This window comes from Bison bison, unplaced genomic scaffold (genome assembly GCF_000754665.1).
Source record: "Bison bison bison isolate TAMUID 2011002044 unplaced genomic scaffold, Bison_UMD1.0 scf7180017864193, whole genome shotgun sequence".
In the NCBI taxonomy this organism is placed as follows: domain Eukaryota; kingdom Metazoa; phylum Chordata; class Mammalia; order Artiodactyla; family Bovidae; genus Bison; species Bison bison.
This window is the reverse complement of record NW_011494765.1, coordinates 1,025,999-1,045,548: the sequence shown is the minus strand read 5'-3', so window position 1 is coordinate 1,045,548 and position 19,550 is coordinate 1,025,999. Positions and strand designations below refer to the sequence as shown.

Sequence of the window (19,550 nt, the reverse complement as noted above, 5' to 3'; positions counted from 1 at the left end):
GCCCTGTTTCCTCACCTATAAAAGAGTGATAATCCCATTTACTTTGTGGTTCTTGTGGAAGCTAAGTGTGATAGTGAAGGTCAAGGGCCTGGAGAAGTGACTGCAAGTAGTAGGCACTCAGCACAGGGACAGGGAAGCTCTTCCTTTCAGATGGTGCTTTTTCTATTTTGCAGGGAATAAGTCTCATGTTCAATTTGCACAGGACTTAGACATTTTTCAAAGCTTCCTCACATCTCATCTCATTTAACCCATTCTCTTAGCAGCTTTGAAGTTTGCCAAGCAGATGGTGGTCTCCCTGTTGTAAAAATAAAGAAATAGGTACAGAGAGGTTGAGTGAATTGGAAAGATCAGATAGCTAGTTAATGGTAAAAACAAAACCTAGGACATTTTTACTTGAAATTTTAACTTAAAAATTTAAGCTAAGACGCTTTGCCCAAAACTACAACAGACATTTTAAAAAATAGTTATCATCTTATAGTTTTCATTACTCTCAATATTTTCTTACTAGCTTACCTTACTGCTTCATGTCTTTATTTTTCTCCCCAACCAGTCACATACAGTGCAATACTTTTCCTGAACTAAAAGTGAACTGTTTTGTTTGGCTTTATTTAACCTCTTATGTATGTCCTCTCAGTAACCCCACTGGATCTATAATGCCCCTTGTGCCCTTAGTTACTTTCTGGCACTGAAGGAGTCCCTCCCTCTCTTTGTTCCACTTGACCTGAGCACCTTTGGGCAGCCCCTTTCCAAGAGAGCTGTTTCTAATTGGCTGGCGGCAGCTTCTCTCATCACTGAGCCTCGGCCCGGCTGAGACTCAGGGGCCACTTGGTGCAGGCCCTGCCTAGCAAAACCAAGAGGTCACCATCTCCATGTGTTGTTACCAAGCAGCACAGAGACTCAGCTGGGTGTATGGAGTTGAATATATAGAGAGGAGGAGTGGGGGAGCAGTCCCTATTGTTTATTTATTTTTATTAAAGTATAGTTGATTTGGGGCTTCCCTTGTAACTGAGTCAGTAAAGAATCTGCCTGCAGTGCAGGAGACCTGGGTTTGATTCCTGGGTTGGGAAGATTCCCTGGAGAAGGAAATGGCAACCCACTCCAGTATTCTTGCCTGCAGAGTCCCATGGACAGAGGAGCCTGGCAGGCTACAGTCCATGTGGTTGCAAGAGTCGGACACAGCTTAGTGACTAAACCACCACGGTTTATTTACTCCCTATAGTTTATTGAGTGCCTCTTTAGTAGGTACTCAGTTATTATTGTTGAGTACCATACATAGGACACCGCTGAGGAAAAATGTTCTAGACATTTATGTGGCTTAATCATCTTTATTCCTCATAGCTACCATAGCTCCATTTTACAGGTGAGGAGACTGAGGCTCAAAGATGTTCTGTGTTTCTTCTTTAATGCATTATTATTTAGTAAGGGATCACTTTCCTCCACGTGCCACCATTCTCTGTATTTAACTCAGTGAGAACAATCAATTGTCAAGTCTTTTATGTGCAGAATTTAATGAGTACTAAGGGTATGTGTCTTGTTGACCAAAATGTGTATTTGTTTTTGCAATGAAAATAGTTCAGTACAGTTGCTCAGTCGCCTCTTTGCAACTCCATGGACTGCAGCATGTCAGGCTTCCCTGTCCATCACCAACTCCCAGAGCTTGCTCAAATTCATGTGTATCGAATCAGTGATGCCATCCAACCATCTCATCCTCTGTCTGTATTTATTATTTTATTCTAGCTGTGAGTTATTTTTACTTAGTAAAAAAAAAAAAAAACGATTTAAATGTTTTTTACTTGTACATTTATTCTCTGCCTTGCTTAAATGAAGATTTAAGCAACTTTCCTGACTTGAATAAAGCCATATGATCCTCACTGCACAAGTCGGCACTATCCACGTCCTGAAGAACCCACGGGGATGGTCAGCTGCCAGCGTTAGGGAAAGGAGCGTCACTGCTTTTTGCACATTGTGGTTTTTCTTTACCTTAAAATTTGACTTTATTTATCACAAGCACAAATTAAATGTGAATTTCTAAATTAAAAAAAAAGATGACACTGGCTCCCTAAATTTTCTCCAGGTCATAGAATCCTAACTCAGACTTAAGTGTCTTTCTTCATTCTCTGCTGAAAAGACTAAGGCTAAGGAGGGAGCAGGAACACACGGTTTTCACAAACAGTAACGTCATCAGTGAACAAATGCAGAGAAAATGTCCGCACTCACAAATCATCAAAGTCATGCAAATTAAAACAACAACAAGGTCTAGCTTTTCACCTCTTAAATTAGCAATACATTTTTAAAACGGTATGGCTAACACGCATGGTGAAACTGATAATACATCCATTGCTGGTAGTTGGTGTAAATTGGAAAGCAGTTTGGTAGAATGAATAAAAAGCCTTAATAATGTGTATATCTTTTGATCAAGCAGTTGCATTCCTATGGATTTCTGTTAAAGAATTAATCTAAAAGAAAGAAAGATGGCAGTGTTTATCCCTGTGATGTTTAAAAAAAAAGTTTAAAAAAAAAATTAGGAGCAATCTAAATGCCCAGTAGTAGTAAAAATGGTTTATTAAATTATTGAGTATCTGCTCAATGAAATATTATGCATCCATTAAAATGATCATTCTAATGACTGTATTGTACCATGGAAATGTTTATAGTAGAAGAAACAGAATGTAAAATTATGCACGAGTTGTGATTGCAAGTAATTTTTAAATGCCTGCATGCAGACAGAGTGAATATATAAAAATTAAAATAACTGTGTGAGGTAGCAGGAGGAAAGGTCTTCCCCACTATTGTGAATTATTATGTTGTCTTTATAATATAATGTGCATGATTTTGGTTTCCCTAAGTGAAAGGGCCAAGTTAGCCTTCCATTTCCTCCATCTCTAGCAGGAGTGTCCGAGAGGGGGTTCTCTGGCAGGTGTCTTAGCAGTGGGGTGGGAAAGAGCCCCTGTGCTCATGGCAGGGGCCATAACCCAGACACCAACCCCGCCATGGGACTTCTCCTTGCAGGACATCACTGAGAATGGCTGTGCCCCCACCACAGAAGAGCAGCTGCCAAAGACTGCGCCGTCCCCACTGGTAGAGGCCAAGGACCCCAAGTTCCGAGAGGACCGGCGGCCAATCACAGTCCACTTTGGACAGGTATGTACCTGGCCCCTTGCCTGGCCTGGGCTTTCTGTTGTTTTAGCGGACGATATAGCACATGTAAACAGTTTTTCATTTCAGCTCTCTCTGACAAAACAAAAAACTCCATGGAGTTCTGCACATTGTCAAAGGTTCACTTGGTAGAAACATGTTTCCAAAAAGGTGAATTTTCAGAAATTTTGAGAAGACAGTGTGGCTCTGGTCATAAACCAGCTCAACTGTTAAGTGAAGTCATTAAATGCAGCTGCTGCCTCCCCATTCCAAGGCACTCGGTTTAAGGTGCCTCTGTTAGCTAAGCATCTCATTAGAACGCTTCAGCATCCCAGGCCCTTCTTTGCACCTTCAAATAAAAGACAACAAGTGAAGTCTTAAAAAATCAATTAGGAGTTCTTTATTAATATACTTCCTGAAAATCAATATTGGGGGTCGTGCTTCTCAGAGTAAACACCCGCACTATAATTCTCATGATCCGATTCTGTAACCAACTTTTTTCAACCCGAGCATTTAAAACATTGTTCAGTTGTTTGATTTTTTTTTTCCTCTTAAGTAAAACATAGAAACTGAAATTTTTCTTATCCATGTCCTATCAGTGGTTATATTTTTGGTTAAAAAACATTGTATACCCTTCTCTTCTTCTCTTGATTGACTCTCTTGATGAGCCAAAGTCATAATTTCTTGATTTGTGAGAAATGGCTCTGTTAGCAAGCTATGACTATAATAAGAATTTGCACGGTTATTCATTCTTAAGTCACTTGATTCTTAACCATTAATTAGATGAAGCGTGATTAAAATAATCTTCATGATTTTATCTTTAATATGATGCTATGTTATCACCTAAAAGATCTAGAAGCGTGCATTTAAAATGTTCCTGCTTTTAACAGACATTTATCAAGTGCCTGCTATGTACCAGTCTTTGAGCTATTTAGAAATGAAGGGAACTAATGAAACTGTTGTGGTGGGTTATTATGGTGAGGGATGAGTTTGTTGAAACACAAGAATCTTCTTCTGTGATCAATATTTTTAGATAATACATTCATACATCTTAAACTTGGAGATATCCATCCCCCTTTTCTGATTTTACACTTTAAAGGGATGTTATAAAAATTGAAGTGTAGTATAGGAAAGAGGCATCCACAGGGCAGTGCTCACTTGATTAATGAGTATCTTCAAATTTCATCGGTGTTTGCACCCCAAGGAGCTGCCCCTTCCTGGGGTTCAAGCCCTGTTGGAGGAATCTGCACCCTAGTTCTCTGACTGTGTTTGCTGAAAGCGCAGCCCCCAGTCAGTTGCTTGTCGCCAGCATGGCACTCCAGAGCCAGCTTCCTGCTTTCCTTTGTCCTCATTCCTGCACACACTAACCTTCCCATGAAAAGAGCCCCTCTCTGGAGTTTGGAGCCCATTACAGAGAAAGAGGGGGCGGGGGAGAGGGATTTCATGGTGTTAAACATTCCATTTTCGAAACACAAAAAAGGAGGCCCTATTTGAAATGGAGAAAGACCTTCTTTCCATTTCAGCGAGAAGTAGAGATGCTTTAATGTCATTCCCAGCTAAATGCAGAATAAGAGTGTGTGCACGCATGGGTGGGGGATAAACAATTAAAAAAGCCACCCCAAACTCTGTTGAAATAAGAGCTGTCTGTGCCTTCACAGGTCTGTAAACTGGAGAGGATGAAAGTGGCTTTTTTTCCCCGTTTGTCACTTCCCTCACGTGGCTGCCAGCATTATGCAAGTGTACAGGAAGGCAGGGTTTTTTTTTTTTAATGCATGCATGCGGATTAAGGTCAAGCCCCAAGTATCAGCCATGCAGCGGGCTCTCCCTTCCAGCTGCAGCCACAGAGCCTACCCACAGCCGCGAGATGCCTTAATTGAGACGTGCTGTCAAAGTGACAAACACATTTGCATACAGTCTACACTCTATTTATTTTCTCTGGAAAGGTCTACAGTCTGCTGTTGGTTGAACATTCTTAATCAGTTTGCTGTAAGTGAACTGCCAGCCAGCTCACTTGTGCCACAGCTTCTTCATTAAGTGACAGATTAGCGGCAGGGGGGATGGGCCAGGGAAACCCAAGACCCCTTTCTTTTAACTCTTTCCAGTTTTGCCCTGGTGCTAGCTTGGCCTTCAGTCCTTCCCTGGGTACCTGCTTTGATGAACCATTGACCAGAATAGGCAGTGTTTCTAGAGCACCTTCTACCGGCAGGCATGTGTTTCAGGGGCCGTACATTCTCAAAGAAGCCTTTTGAGTTCCATTTCAGAGTTTTTTGCCACACCCTCCTCTGTGTTCTATCTGTACTATTTTTTTTTTTTCATTTCATATTTTTCTTTAAACAGATTCCAACCTGACATTTATACTAATCTGACATTTTACTTTCTTAAGCAGTGATGTTGATAAACCCATAGATTATCAATACTGGCCCAATATTTTCATAAGGTCTATCTAAAAAAATAAGGTCCATCCGTGTGTTACCTAAACTACTCATATAGCCCTAATAGTACATATTCTCCTTTTGGAAAACTGTGTCATTTCTGCCATACCCTCTGAGGAGGAGGTCCTTAGCTGTATTTCGAGCCAGAGTCAGAGCTCAGGGACCTTCCCAGGACCATATTGCCAGCACAGGACGGTTCACCCCCAGAGCCCACTTCAGTTCCCTCACCAAGCAGAGATATCAGATTCTGTTTGAAATGTCCAGTAAAGCTACTGTGTTCCAGAAAAATAATTTAAGCTAGTCAGACAGTCCACACCAACCTCAGAAAGACCCTTGCCTTGAGTCTGTGTTCCCGTGGATTTCATTCTTTAAGAACAGTTAGCTTTCCACTGGGGGCAGAGACTAGTGAGGTCTTGATTACATTCATCCCTCCACCTTGCAAAGTTAGTGCCCGTGAAGCCAGCCAGGGGACTCCATGGAGACCTGTGGCCAGTTGCAGCAGGGTAGGGGGTGGCCTTTGCAGAGCCCTCAGGGGAGAAAAGGTACTTTCTTGCTTCTGCTTCACTGGAGCTTCTTCTTTCAAGATTATGACCGTTTCTCCCTTTGATTCTGCATCTGTTCATCCATGTGTAAAATAAATAGATAGGTAAGTCCTTGTGGGATATAATAAGGGTGACAGACCAGCAAATGGACGCCCAACCCAGAGTGACGAGAACACTGAGAGAGGTGAGCTCAGGGCTCTCTGAGGGCCCCCACAGGGACATCCTCTTCCCCTGCAGGCCCATTGTCCGTGGACCTAAGCTGGGCCCTGTAACTAAAAGACAACAAACTGAACTCTCTAGCCTTTCATTTCTTTTCTAAAGCAGACATAATGTAACACCACTCACAGTTCATCATGAGCCATGTCGATGGTTCCAAACAAGGTCAAGTAAATGGATTTTTAGTTAGCCTCTGCATCCTTATCTAATTTCTTTAAAGAGTTCAAAAGTCTCTGACTTGAGAATATCTTTTCCTACCTTGGAAAATGTTTAGGTCTAAGGAGGCTGTAAATAACTTTTTTTCTCTCAAGTTCAGAATCAAATGAGAAAGAAAGCCCGGGAGACAGTCAAATGAGATAAGGATGCCAGTTTTTTGTTTTTTTACCAAGAAGCTAAAAAGAGAATATGGCTTTAGACCTGAAGCCAAATGGGCTTGCTCAAACCTCATCTCTGAATTGAAAAGACTGAGCTATGCCCCACAGGAAATGTGGGCAATTTCAGGTGGTGCCCAGGGTGCCTGTGCACTGGCAGCTGTGTGTGTGTAGCAGGGTGGGGGGCGGGGGAGTGAGCACCAGGAGCACAGAGCATGCTCAGTTTCATCTCCCAGACTCAATGGAGACGCTCTGCTCTCCTGGCAGCTGAGAGCCAGAGGGCCCAGAGAGAACCTGAGGTGTCCCCATGCTTTTCTCTCCTGTATGAAGTAGGCCTGCTCTCCTCTCTGTGGCTGGGGAAGGAGTGAGGAAGCCCTGCCCTCCCCAGCAGGGTCTTGGTGCCCCTCAGCCAGACATCTTGCCTTAACTCTTCCCCCTCTGAGGAATTAGCAGAGGGAGCACCCCTTGGAAACTGCTGTGCTCCCTGTATTTAATTAGGTAGACAGGCTACTTGGTACTCATTCACTTCTGTACTCATCTAATTTTTTTTTTTAACTTAGAAGACATTTACATTTATTTTTACTTTCCCACATCACCAATCATGGGTGTGAGTGGCTTGTATCCCTATCGGGAAAATATGGCACTATCGAGTGACTATTGTATCCAATGGAGAACTCAGTCTTTGGTCACATCATTCAGGGCTCCTGGCTTTGGTCCCATCCACCCCTCTTTGAAATGACCTATGTACTAATTTAATTGAATCTTTTGTTTTCTTTGGCTGCACTGGGTCTTAGTTGTGGCACGGAATCTTCCTTGCAGCGTGTGGGAGCTAGTTCCCTGACAAGGGATCAAACCTCGGTCCCCTGCATTGGGAACACAAAGTCTGGACCACCAGGGAAGTCCTTAATTGAATCTTTGATGTCAAGTGGTAAGGAAGATGGTCTCATAAATATAGTACAGATGGGGAAACAAGCCCAGAAGATGTTTGCTTGAATTAGGAGCTAATTCTTATTCCACCACCAGCAGCAGCCCTCTTCTCTCAACTGAGTTGAGCTCTCCCTCGCTGGCTTTGGGGACCGCACTGACAGTGGCACCCAGGGACACTGGGTTCTGGTCCTGGGCACGTGCTGCTGTGGGCCGTGGGCCTCGGCCACAGACTGGGCCTTCTCAGGAGCTGGGAGGACAGGGCAGACCCACTCTGGGACCCGCTTCATTGTGTTACCCCTAGTTGATCCTACAAACAAAGTAATTGCCTGCTTTCCAATCTGATAGAATCCAAAAAAAGGTGCACTGAAACGTGTCTGTTCTCCCAGTTGAGCAAAGCTTTCTAAACCTCTTTAACATAAAGTTTGAAAAGCCAGTTAAACCAAAGCTCAAACTAAGCGCTACCATGGTTTCTGGAGGCCTGGGATGGAGTGGTTTGGATACACCCTTAGGATCTGCTCCTGGAATGCGGTTGCCTGTTGTCTGTGCATGCGGACTTTACAAGCGTGAGCCAGGCTGTTTAGTGCCAGGCTCACGCTGGGCTGGAGAAGCTGCCCTGCCAATGAATACCTTCCTGGCACCCTCAGCTCTGAGGAACCCCTCCACCCCATTGGGCTTAGAAGTCACACAACAATTCCCTTCAACTCCACCGTTGCCTCCCACACACCTCCAACCGAGGTTCGCATCCTTCCCGACACCTCACCCCACAGGCTGAGGGTACACTCCCACCTACACCGGCCCCTCCTCCTCCACCTCCCACCGCAGTGAGGTCCATCCAGGAACCCGGGTCTGCTCCCCACCACCCTGCCAAGCCTGTCCCTTCTGCCCCCTGACACTGCCCAGTCCCTCGCCTTCCACACCTCTGACACAGCAGTGGGTCAGGCTGTGTTACCGCTCACTTGGACTGAGCCACAGCCTCCTAACTGACCTTCAGACTCAGCTGCGCTGCATCCCCATACAGCCTCACTTGACCCACACACCAGTGGCCGTGCCACCTCCCTGCCCTTCGCCTCCCCTGAAGGTTCCCCGTCACCCTTGACGTAGACCATGAGGCCCTTGATGATCTATCTGCCTGTCTGCCCTCAGAGCCGGTCCCTTGTGTAAATCCTCCCGACTGAGTTGGTTGCTCCTGTCTTTGTCCTACCTCAGAACTTGGCACATGCAGTGCATCTCACACAGCTTTGTAATCATATCTTTAATGCCTTCCTGTCTCCCCCAATGAGAATGTGAGCCTGGAATGTCCACCACAGGGCTTGGCACTGACCTGGCCTTCAGTAAACGTCTTAGGGTTTTATTATTTATGTGGATTTTTAAACTGATTAATAACTGATTATTGTTTAAGTACTTTCTGTGTATCCAGGTTATTTGGTTTTACTTCAGTTGCTATGCTTATAATTCCATTCATTTGGAAAAAGGAAAATGAATATTCCATTAGTGGTCAAAAGCAAATTCCAAATCATTTTCCATAAATAAGGGTTTTGTTTCCAAGTAGAGACAGATTTGTATTATAGGAATTTAGATCCTGTCTCATTCCGTTTTGTGTTTTTATGAGCTCCTAAGGGCTAGTCCTAAATGCCCCAGGAAAAGAGGGGAGGTGAGGGGGCTCTGGGACACCCCAGACTCCCAAAATGAGTGGACCTGGAGAGGAGGAGAGCTGGGGAGAGAGCAGGCAAGGGAAGGGAAGGTCCAGTGCCCCTTGAATTCTTCCCAGAAAGCAAAGATTTCATCTGTAAAAGAGACTAAGCTGTATAAACAAATGCAAAATATGAACTTGGATTTGTTTTTTTAAGCATCAAAGATATTCTTTGAAAAGTTCAGAGATCTGAAGATGGACTGGGATGTTAGGTGACATGATAGAGCTATTGTTGATGTCATGGTTTTTAGGGGCTTATCTTTATGCCTCAGGGGTGCACACTTCAGTATTTAGGTGACGTCTGAAACTTGCTTTCAGAATGGTATGGCCAAAAAATTACACACACACACATATGTAACAGCCATTCACAGAAAGAGAGAGAAAGTAAATATGGCACCACCACCCCAATGCCCCCAGGAGTTTAGCTGCTGAAAGGCAAAGGCTGATCAGCTGATGGAAGCAGTGTGGTTGAACATAAAGCATCAGGCAGCTCTGGGCTTAAATTTTCAGTTCTGGCACTAACAAGCTGGTAACCTGCCCTCAGTACCTTAACCTCGGTGAGATCAGTTTTCTCAGCTTGAAGGTGGGGATAATAATATTCACATCACAGGCCCTTATAGGGATTAAGTGAGGCGCTGTCTGCCTGGTTCTGTGCTGCACACGGGTGCTCAGTAAACATCGGTCGCTTCCTCCAGTGGAGCAGAAGCAGAGCCAGATGTCAGTCACCCACGGACAGGGCCTCCCAGCCAGCCTGTCTTCCCAGCACCCGTCACCCGGAGTCTCTCAGAACATACACCCCTCAGTGGCAGCCACCCCAGCTCATGCACACGTGTAACTGACCCATGTGCCTACGCTCTTGTGGAAAGTCAGCACTAAACCGAGGAGGGCTGGCATCGTGGGGCAGAGGGAGAGGCGCTGGGGACACAGCCAGGAGACGGTGCCCAAGTCTGACTCAGACACACGAGCGGCAGGGGCCAGGGCGCAGGCTGGGGCACCATGCGTGAGTGAGAAGTGAACGCTGTGGTCTGCCGGTCAGAGTGCCTTCTTGGCCTGACTTACCAGCCGCGCCTGCACAGACCACGAGGCAGAGCCCTCTGCAGGCTGCCCCTTCAATCCCTGTTGTTTCCAAATCATATTTCCCCCTTTTCCATCACTCCTTTTTCCACTCTTTCAGCCATGACTTTGTGTGAAATAGCAGGCACGTCTGGGGTGGTCTCCAGCTCCATTCCCTCCAGCTCCCGCTTGCCGGCGGCAGGGTGACTGGAGGGCAGCTGTGCCCTCAGCGCCGGCAGGCGGCTGCAGAGCTCTTTTGACTCACTCTCTGCCATCACCCACAGCGGTTGTGGTCCCTTGTGGGTTTTTCAGGTCTGTCTGGAGAGGGCAACTGGTGGGACACATGTGGCCTCACTTTCCCAAAAAGTCCAAGTAGCCCAGAGACAGCTTTCTGATGCAGAATCAACAAGGCCAGGCTTTGCTCCCATGAGCAGCCATGTTCGACTTCAAGAGGAAAAACTTGCCAATCAAAAAAGGGAGGTCAGATTCTGGAAATTCATAAGGATTGAGTTGAAAATCCAAGCAATTTCTTATTAAACATATGATGTTGCCTTCTCAGATAGTATTCCTCTTGCCACAAGGAGTTCAAGGGCTCCTGGTATGCCATGGAAAAGCTGAGCAATATCAGCAGCCAAATGAAAATCCAGGTTCAAAATTGCAATTTGCTTTCTAAGCTCCACCACCTGACTTCAATTCAGCACAAGTTAGGGGGACTGCAGAGGGCTAGGGGGTAGTATCCACCCCGCTTCTGCTAGGTCTTGGGCACTTTCACAGCAGTTGGAGCTCCTCTTATGGTTGAAGAACAGTGAGGGAGTGGAGGGCGTCCGTGATGTTGAATTGCTCACCATGTGCCAGGCACCTCGCTGAGACCTGGAGAAGTGGGTCTGTGTCCCAGTTCAGGTGCCAGGCTGGACAGTTCCCACAGGCTAGCCCACTTAGTCCTTTCAGCCACGGCCGGGTCTCAGGTATTGTCTCCTCTGCAAGGCCCAGAGAGGTTAGGGGATTAGCCAAGGTTTACAACTCAGAAGCACAGTCAAGATTCAAAGCCATTTGTCTATTAATAGACCTCAGGTTCAAACCCCAGCTCTGTGCCAAAAACCCGGCAGTTTCCTGCTGGTTTTGTCGTGATGGGGTCTATGCCACAGCCTAGGTGACCTAGGATCCCAGGATGTTGAACCACAGGTAATCCTTGTTCCTAGTTTCCTTCCAGACCCCAGGCCTTCTTTAATGTTTCTGGGCCTCAGTTGACACCAACACAAGAAAGCCGGTATCCTGCACCTGGTGTACACTGCACACCAAACCCATCACTAGACACGAAAGGCAACTGGGTACTTTCTTGGGATTTGCATGCAAGGTGGAAACTGGACATGTGTAGGGGTTAGTACTAGGGGTGGCAGGAGCTAGTCCAGTCCCCAGGACCAGGGAATCCACATCAGTTAGGTTACTTTGTTTGCAAGGGACATAAACCCCAAAAGAGAAATTGTTTCCTCATACCAGCTTCAAGTATGGCTTGATCCAGACATTAAATCTCATCAATCAGACCCGTATTTGGCTGCATTTGGCTTGGCCTCCTCTGCTGGTGCCGTTGTCAGGGGACTTTCCCTTCCTTGTGGCCAGGTAGCTGCAGCAGCTCCTGGCCATAACCTGCCAGGAGCAAGACAGTGGGAGAGAGTCACTTCCTAGTGACTGCCGCAGAAAGCATGGGGTCACATGCTGGTCTTAGAGTCCGTCATCGTGTCCAAGGGTTCCCTGGGTGCCAGGGGTAGGGCTCTTCCTGAAACACACACTAAGACGTGAAGGAAGGGTGGTTCCTGGAAAGGAAATCAGGGGGCCTGTTATCCAAAGGGCAAACAGATTAAACCGATAAGTGTGCACAGAGGCCAAACAGGAGCCATCGTCCCAGGCCCTTGTCCTCCTGTCTGATGACAGAAAAGTTCATACACAGAGCAGTGAGCAATCTTGAAATCAAGAGCATACATGGTAGAGAATCAAGGTCAGAAGTCAACCAGGCACCAGATAGAGAGGGGACAAGTGAGCGCATGGCAGGGAGGCATGTACAGGGGTACAGTCAGGGCTCACAGGTTACAGAGATGGACACAGTTGCCTGTGACAGCTTCCAGGGAGTGGGGTGTGCCAGGCAACCAGGGCCCAGGAGCGGAGAAAGAGCCAAGGTCACTTGGTCAGCAGATAATCATGGATACCCATTCTGTTCCACACCTGTGAAAACGCTGATGATCACACGGCCATACCCTGCCTTCAGGGGGCCCACAGTGTCACAGTGAGTGATTTAGCGTCATCCTGTGGTCAGAATCCATCTGGTGTGTGATCATGTCATGGGCCGTCTCAAAATTCCTTTTTGTTTGTTTTAAACATCAACCAGTTTGGTTTGAGGGGGGGTGACTCCCCGCCAACATGCTCAGGAGGCGCCCATCACCTCATCACTGCTGACTTGCTGGAGATTCCTGTAGAGTAGACGCAATGTTTAATGAACGCCCTTGCTCTTCATCAGCTTCAAGGACTGGGCAGAGAGCTCGTTGTCCTAGTTTATGTGGAGCAGCTTTCTTCAGGCCACGTCTCAGATACTTGGTGAAGGTTCTGAACCTGAGAGACCAAACACAGCTGCCGTTGTAGCCTGTTCTAGAATGGGGTAGCAACTGACTTCAGTTAAGCCCTGGAATTCCCTATGCCTTGTCCACGCACTCCCCATGGCTTTCTCTGGCCAGTTGCAGTAGAGGATTCTTGCCTTCTAAACCGTTCCTTTGGCCCAAGGTAGAGCCTCCAGAAAGGTCCAACTGAAACACACCAAGGAATGGAAATCAGGCCACCTGGCAGGAAACTGGTGGTTGGATGAAGTTCGAGTCCAACAAGGCAGGAGTTCTGAACTGGGCTTCCCACCAAGGGAGCTGTCTGTTGTCCTCCTTCCCTTGGACAGAGCTCTTCCCCAGCTCTGGCCTGTCCCCTGACTCCCCACTCTACGGGGAACCCAGCTACCCCTGTGGTTTCCATCATTTTCTTTGCTCTGGCAGCTCCAGTGTCTGCTTTTCTTCCACTCCTGTCTCACGAGCTCCATTCACTGCACTGTCTTAGGCTGTCCTTGGCCTTCCCCAGACCTGCCCCACCTTGGTTCCACTTGGGCATCAGTCCCACTATGCCCATGCATCCATCATATCCCAGGGGTTGCCCGTCACTCTCGTCTGCTGATCTGGGAGGCACAAGGGGCATCAGAAACATCAGCAAGTAGTGAGATAGGCGAGCCCTTGAGCCCTCTGGAATGGGGGTCCCTCTCCAGGAGTCCCTCCCCAGGCACGGACATGCTGGATGATCAGGAGGACGTACCCAGTCCCCCAGACCCCTCCCCGAACCCTGCCCACAGCCGGGCCTGCTGGGCTGGAGGCACCTGTGTCCATGATGTCAGGCCAGTTCCTTCTCACCCACAAGACTCTGCTAAGTGTCCCCACCCGGGGCAGGGTCCCTGCCTCTCCTGAAGTGCCCAACACAATTCCATATTCATGCCTTCACCAGCTGTTTGTGGGTATCTGCTCCAGTCCAGGCCCCGATCTGGTGCTAGGGGACCCAGAGACAAATCTGCTCCTACTGTCTCCAGTGCAGCAATGTCCTTCCTCTTCTGTCCAACTAACAAAATGCCATCAACCTCTCAGGGCCCACAAGGCTCCCTGACTCCTCCCAGCAGAGCCAGCCCCTCCCAGCTCTGGACCAGCACTTTCCCTGTGCCAGGCACACTGTCCCCAGACACGAATAGTGGCCACCTCCTCCCCGTGACCTTAGCAGCCTCCTAGGGCCTGTGCAGATGAGTTGCCCAGGAAGTCTAGGGAGCGACTGAGTGGTGAACACTGACTACACAGAAGGCCCTGAGTCATGCAGAGGGGAAGGCAGCTCTGTGCACTCCCCATGCCCTTGAACTGCCAGTCAGTTCAGAGAACAGGAGAGACCAAAGAGGGGAGGGCTAGCTGTTGTTCTGCAGGCCTGTGTTCACTTGAGGACCCCTGCGTGTAGTGCCGTGCGAGTGCAACAGGCCTCCTGCGTCCCCCAAGTCTGTCTGTGTTCAGCAGTGTGACAGCAGGGCCTCTTTGCCAGAGGACTGACCAGAGCCCAAAAGCAGCATTTCTTTTAAGGTCTGTGCTGGAGCAGCTCCCTGCCAGGGAGAGACTGAGCCCAGCAGGACAGGAGCAGGAAATCTGATTCAGCGAGACCAGAGGAGGCATTTTCTCAGATTAGAATTCTCTGTGCCAAAGGTGGAGAGTTTATCCCAGCAGGGAAGGGGAAATAAAACATAATATATTGGAAATAAATTCTATCCCACAAGCACGATCCTCCAGGAGAGTCAGCTCAGTGTCGCTGGCGGTCCCCACCCCACGGCCATGGGAGCGCTGTGCCAAGAGCTCCCTGTCGCCTTGTCCCCCATCAATCCCTGAGCCCTTTTGGGGATGAAGTGAATGATTAACCTGGCCGTGCTGGAGGGGGTGGGATGGGAGGTGGTGTGACAAGGGCTGCCTGGGAGGTGACAGGATGAGGAGGGGTCAGATGGGTCACGTTGGTTTTCATGCTCATGCAGACCTACTCGTGGAAGCCAGGCCCCTCAACAGGTGTCACCTCCCTGAGTCTTCTCAACATCCTATGACATCAGTACAGTTGTTATTATCCCCAGAAAGCTGATGCTCAGAGAGGTCAAGCAACTTGCCCGAGATCACACTGTACGTGGCAGAGCGAGACTTCCAAACCAGGCCTCCCTGACGCTGGAGCCCAGGCCCTCCCTCACTGTACCTCTCTCATCGAGCCTTCTGCCTCAGATCTCTCTGGTTCCTGGGGTAACTGGCTGTGGCTGCCAGTGGTTTGGGACATGCTTAGAATCCAGCAGTGCGGCTTAGGGTGGCTAAGGAGGTCAAGGTCACTGTTCTGTTTCTCCCCAGAATAAACCTAACAGAGCCCCGAATTTCTTCACACAGGGGTAAGAACACCAGCGGTGCTGCCCTTCTGAGTGCCTGCTGGGTGCCGGGCAGTGTGATCAGTGGGTGTTTGCATTTTCTCACATCATCTTCCCCAGACTGATGCAGGAAGGACCATGACTGCCCCAGTTCTCACTGGGGTCCGGGACCTTACCCTAATCCCCTGGTTGGCAGGATGGATTCAGATTCAGGACCCCGCCTTCTTGCACCACACCACTCAGCTCGCTGGACCTGGGTCAGCTTGGTGGCAACAGCAGCAAAGGCGGCCTTGCCAGCCTCCTGCCCACTCGACCTGAGATGGCACTGACTGTGTCCCTAATTCCGGCCATTGTTTTTGCCGGCTTAGTTTTATTGTCGGTCTGCTTAATTCCATGTCTTCTGGAATATCAAATCATTTTGTTTATACTATAAAGAATTTTAAAATATAATAAAAGTACTAGAAGAGAATATGTAAAAGGGACTTCTCCTAAAGGATCACTGATTATATCTCACTTAACATGCGAAGTGTTGGGGGATTAACATTGCCTTGAAGCAATGTAAACTGTATTTTTGAGACCTTACTGCCCATCAGCCATATGGTTCCATGGTCACAGCCACCTGGTCGCCCTCCTTGGGATGTCCTGGTCCCTCACCCCTTCTCGGTGGATCCCTGTTTTCACTCTCTGGAGAGGTTGATAGCGAACGTTTCCAGAGGGGCAGTAAGTTGACCTTTGGCAAGATGGTGCCTGAGGAGGCAGCTGGGTAAAGCGATTAGCAGAAGGCAGGAGATGGTGGTGCTCCAGGACAGAGGGGCATCTGCACCCCTGAGCTGTCTACCAAACACCTTCCATTGCCCAAGCCGTGATGACCAGCTAAGAATTCTCCCCCTGCTGCCCTCCTGTCTTTGTGGTTAAAAAACCTGATGCCGGGCAGAACCCTGAGTTACTTTTTTATGCCCTCAGCGCCTTCTTTCACTTATCCAGTGTACTATGAGGCATGTTGGATTCCAAGCCCTGTCCAAGTCCCCAGGGTCACAAAGGCATGAGATGTGTGTCCTGCCTTCTTGGCACTCTTTGTCTGGGAGACACAGTGAACAAGCCATATGCAAAGAGAAAAGCTAGTGGATATAGGTGTTCTGACTGGAGAGAAGTCCTGAGAATGTTTGGGGAGACCAGGGGTGCCTTCTCAGTGACTTTTCTGCTGAATCTTGAAAGATAAGTTGTACATCAGGTGGAGCCAGGGGAGGAGGGCATCCCAGGTAAAGAGAATGACATAGCAAAGAGGAGGAGAGTCCCAACTCTTCAGAGAAGCAGGGGCTAGTGTGGGGCAGGGAGAGGCCAGGAGGTAGCTGGGGAGGGCCAGGAGTCAGACTGCAGAGGTAGTTAGTGACCAAGCCTTTGGGCAGCTTGAATGGTATCTCTTGGGTGTCAGGAGCCAGTGCGGGCTTATATTCGAGGGAATGGCCCCTGGAGGATCCACTCTGAGCTGCTGCAGGAAGGGGAGGAAGCAGGTGAGACAACTAATGGCACTGCCAGCATTCTGGCAAGAGCTCATGGATGTGAAGGTGAGGGGACAATGGGAAAGAGGTCCAGGAGACCAGACAGACAGACACCGCAGTCCACTGGATGCCCTCCCTGGGAGCTGTTGTCTTCACCGTGGAATGGCACAAGGCTGGCTGCTGGCTGCATTTCTCTCCTCCAGCCAGCATGCTCTAAAGGGAGGTTTGAGGTGCAGCCTGCAGTGAAAGCTGCGTGTGTTAGGATGAACGGGATCACTGGAAAGGCTCTGTGGAGAGACAGAGTGGCCAGCTGGGCAGAGACAAGGTACCTCCAGCCTCACTGTCCTGCTTTTTCTGCAGGACTGTCTTCCATCCGCCTTCCTTTCCCCCCCTCACTCTGGGGCCTGTAACCAGGGTACCCATGGCTTACTCTCACCCCATGCCCCATCCCATAGCAAGGAAGGTTAGAGCTCCTTCTCGCTGGGTTGCCAGCTCTTCAGCATCCCAGGGCATTTCTGCCAAGGATGATGTACAATATTATGCTAAACCAGCTTTATGGGCAGCCTCTTAAAATGCAAGCCTCTGCCCGTGATGGATGGAGAACATCCAGTTGTTTAGCCAACCACTTACAGTTTGTTGCAAACCCGTAAGAACCACACAGGGGTGTCTTGTTAGGCTTGTTACGCCAAGGACCCCATAAATAAATAGCAGAGTGTGTCTTGGTACATCAGGGCTGGAGTATGGAAACAGAGGCACTGCATAAATAATACATACTTACAAAATAAATACATCAGTACGTTAGCGTGAACAGCCATAACCAAACCACCCTACGTAACAACCAGGAGAAGCTCCGGGGCCCGCCATGTGATTGGCTGCCATCCATCAGTGTGCATCAGCACTTGAAATGACCACCGAAGGGAGGAGGTCCTCCTGCGTGCTGACCTCGAGGTCTTGGAGTCGAGGCAGGTGGTGAGATTGCAGGTGGGCGCCCTGACACGCAGCTCTGCCGCCAAGGTGTGCAGCCTACCACGGCCGTGTGTTCCTGCAGCTGGCTTAGGGTCTGCCGCCAGCAGAAGGCTGCTGAGCACCGAGGAGCGGGATGTGAGGGGCTGTACCTCCAGGAAGACAGTCGGCTTGCGGGGGAATCGGATTTTCTCATTATGCACATTCACTCAGGCTTAGGAGTTGGTGGGTCGACTTTTCAAGGGACTCTCACCAGAGCCCTGAAACTTTCAGGTTGGGCTGCGTTTTCAGAAGGTTGGTTTCCCATCTCCCACTGCCCCCTTCTCGAGTCATGAACCCCACTGGGCATCCGGCTCCAGCATCCGGAGCTCCAAAGAGGCAGCTGACAGAATGGCCACGGGAGTGGGTGCCCCTCCCCTTGGTTGTAATGGCACAAGACTGGATTTCAGTATTTTAAATGAAAAATATATGCAGTTAGCTGTGCGCTGACAATGTCCTTGAGGATTTGACAGTGAGATTTTCCAGCAGTTGGTCTTCGTTAGGATCCTGGCGGTGTTTAATAAGGCAGTCGAACTGCTGGCACCTTGGGCTCCTGTTTGTTCTCCGAGGGCTCTGGGGCTGCTGCGGTAAGCACATCGACCAGAGCTGATCATTACAAGGGCGTACGCCACCATGAATAAAAATGTCACACGTTTTCCCATCTCACAGCGGTACAAAATGTCAGTCCTGTCAAACACACGTTGCAGGGAGCTGTGTGCAGTCCGTACAAATTGGAGAGCTGCATATCCCCCCAGCCTTCTGATATTCTTCATTTGAAGCTGAAGAAAAACAGTTGTTAACCTATTAGCTAGGATTTTAAACTCTGCTGAGGCGGTGGAGGGCTAGACTTTGACACAGATAGAAATGTATTCCAGGGTCCAGGAATTTTAAAACCAGGATCTCCATCCATTTGTTCTGAGGGAAGAGAGGGGGAAAAAAAAAAAAACCCATCTCTGTCTGGCAAACCTGACTGTCTTTAACAGACATGGGGGAAATTTGACATGAAATATATGGGGGGTATTTCACATCTAAGCTTCCCACCTGTGCATTCTCCTCAGAAAGTCTTGCTCTTTGGGGTGGCCTTGGGCTCAACCTGTTAAACCGGGATGCCTGTAGGTTGGGAGTTTTTGCTGATCAGAAGCAGGCCGTTCCTGATCAGAAACATCGCCAGCTTAGTGGACAGCAGCATTCAGTGACAGGATGACAGCCAGTTGGTCCACATCGGTCAAATGCTGGGCGACGGTCTTGCTGACCATTTGAGGCTAGTCCTGCGGTCTTGGGCAAGCATCTACTTTGCACTGACCATGCACAGGCCTTGCACCTAGAGCCCAGGATCCTGACGTGACCAAGATAACCATGGCACTTGTGAAGAGCCCCTTGTCTTTAGCGGAGGGACAGAAGAAAGAAGCCTGGCTGCATCCAGTCAGAAAGAGAGGGACAGCGTCTGGGAAGGGGAAGAGGCTTGAGGGAAGAGCTGAGCCCACCAGGTCGGCAGGTGTGGGGAGGGCACACAGAGTGAGCACGTGCCTTGGGAAGGGCTGTGGCACAGAAGCACAGGGCAGCCCTTTGTGGGGCTGGACAGGGGGGCTGCCTTTGGTATGATGGGACATGGAGCTGGCGGGCCAGGGACCGGATCTTGAATAGCCTGTCGAGGACTGCCTACAGTATGTGACCAGTCCCCCAAGCTGTGGGTGGGCTGGGACGGGGGCTGCCGGTGGCAGGGTGAGCCATGTGGAAGCTG

General features: G+C 48.8%; 1 protein-coding gene across 4 annotated transcripts in view; it reads left to right on the top strand.

Annotated features, from left to right (window-relative positions):
- The window catches only part of DENND1A (DENN/MADD domain containing 1A), a 520,043-nt gene that overhangs the window by 463,770 nt on the left and 36,723 nt on the right, over window positions 1–19,550 (top strand). For all 4 annotated transcript variants that reach the window (XM_010844030.1, XM_010844029.1, XM_010844031.1 and 1 more), the window contains one exon: window positions 3,010–3,141. In XM_010844030.1, the coding sequence (XP_010842332.1) occupies window positions 3,010–3,141 (132 nt within the window). The remainder of the gene's footprint in view (window positions 1–3,009; window positions 3,142–19,550) is intronic.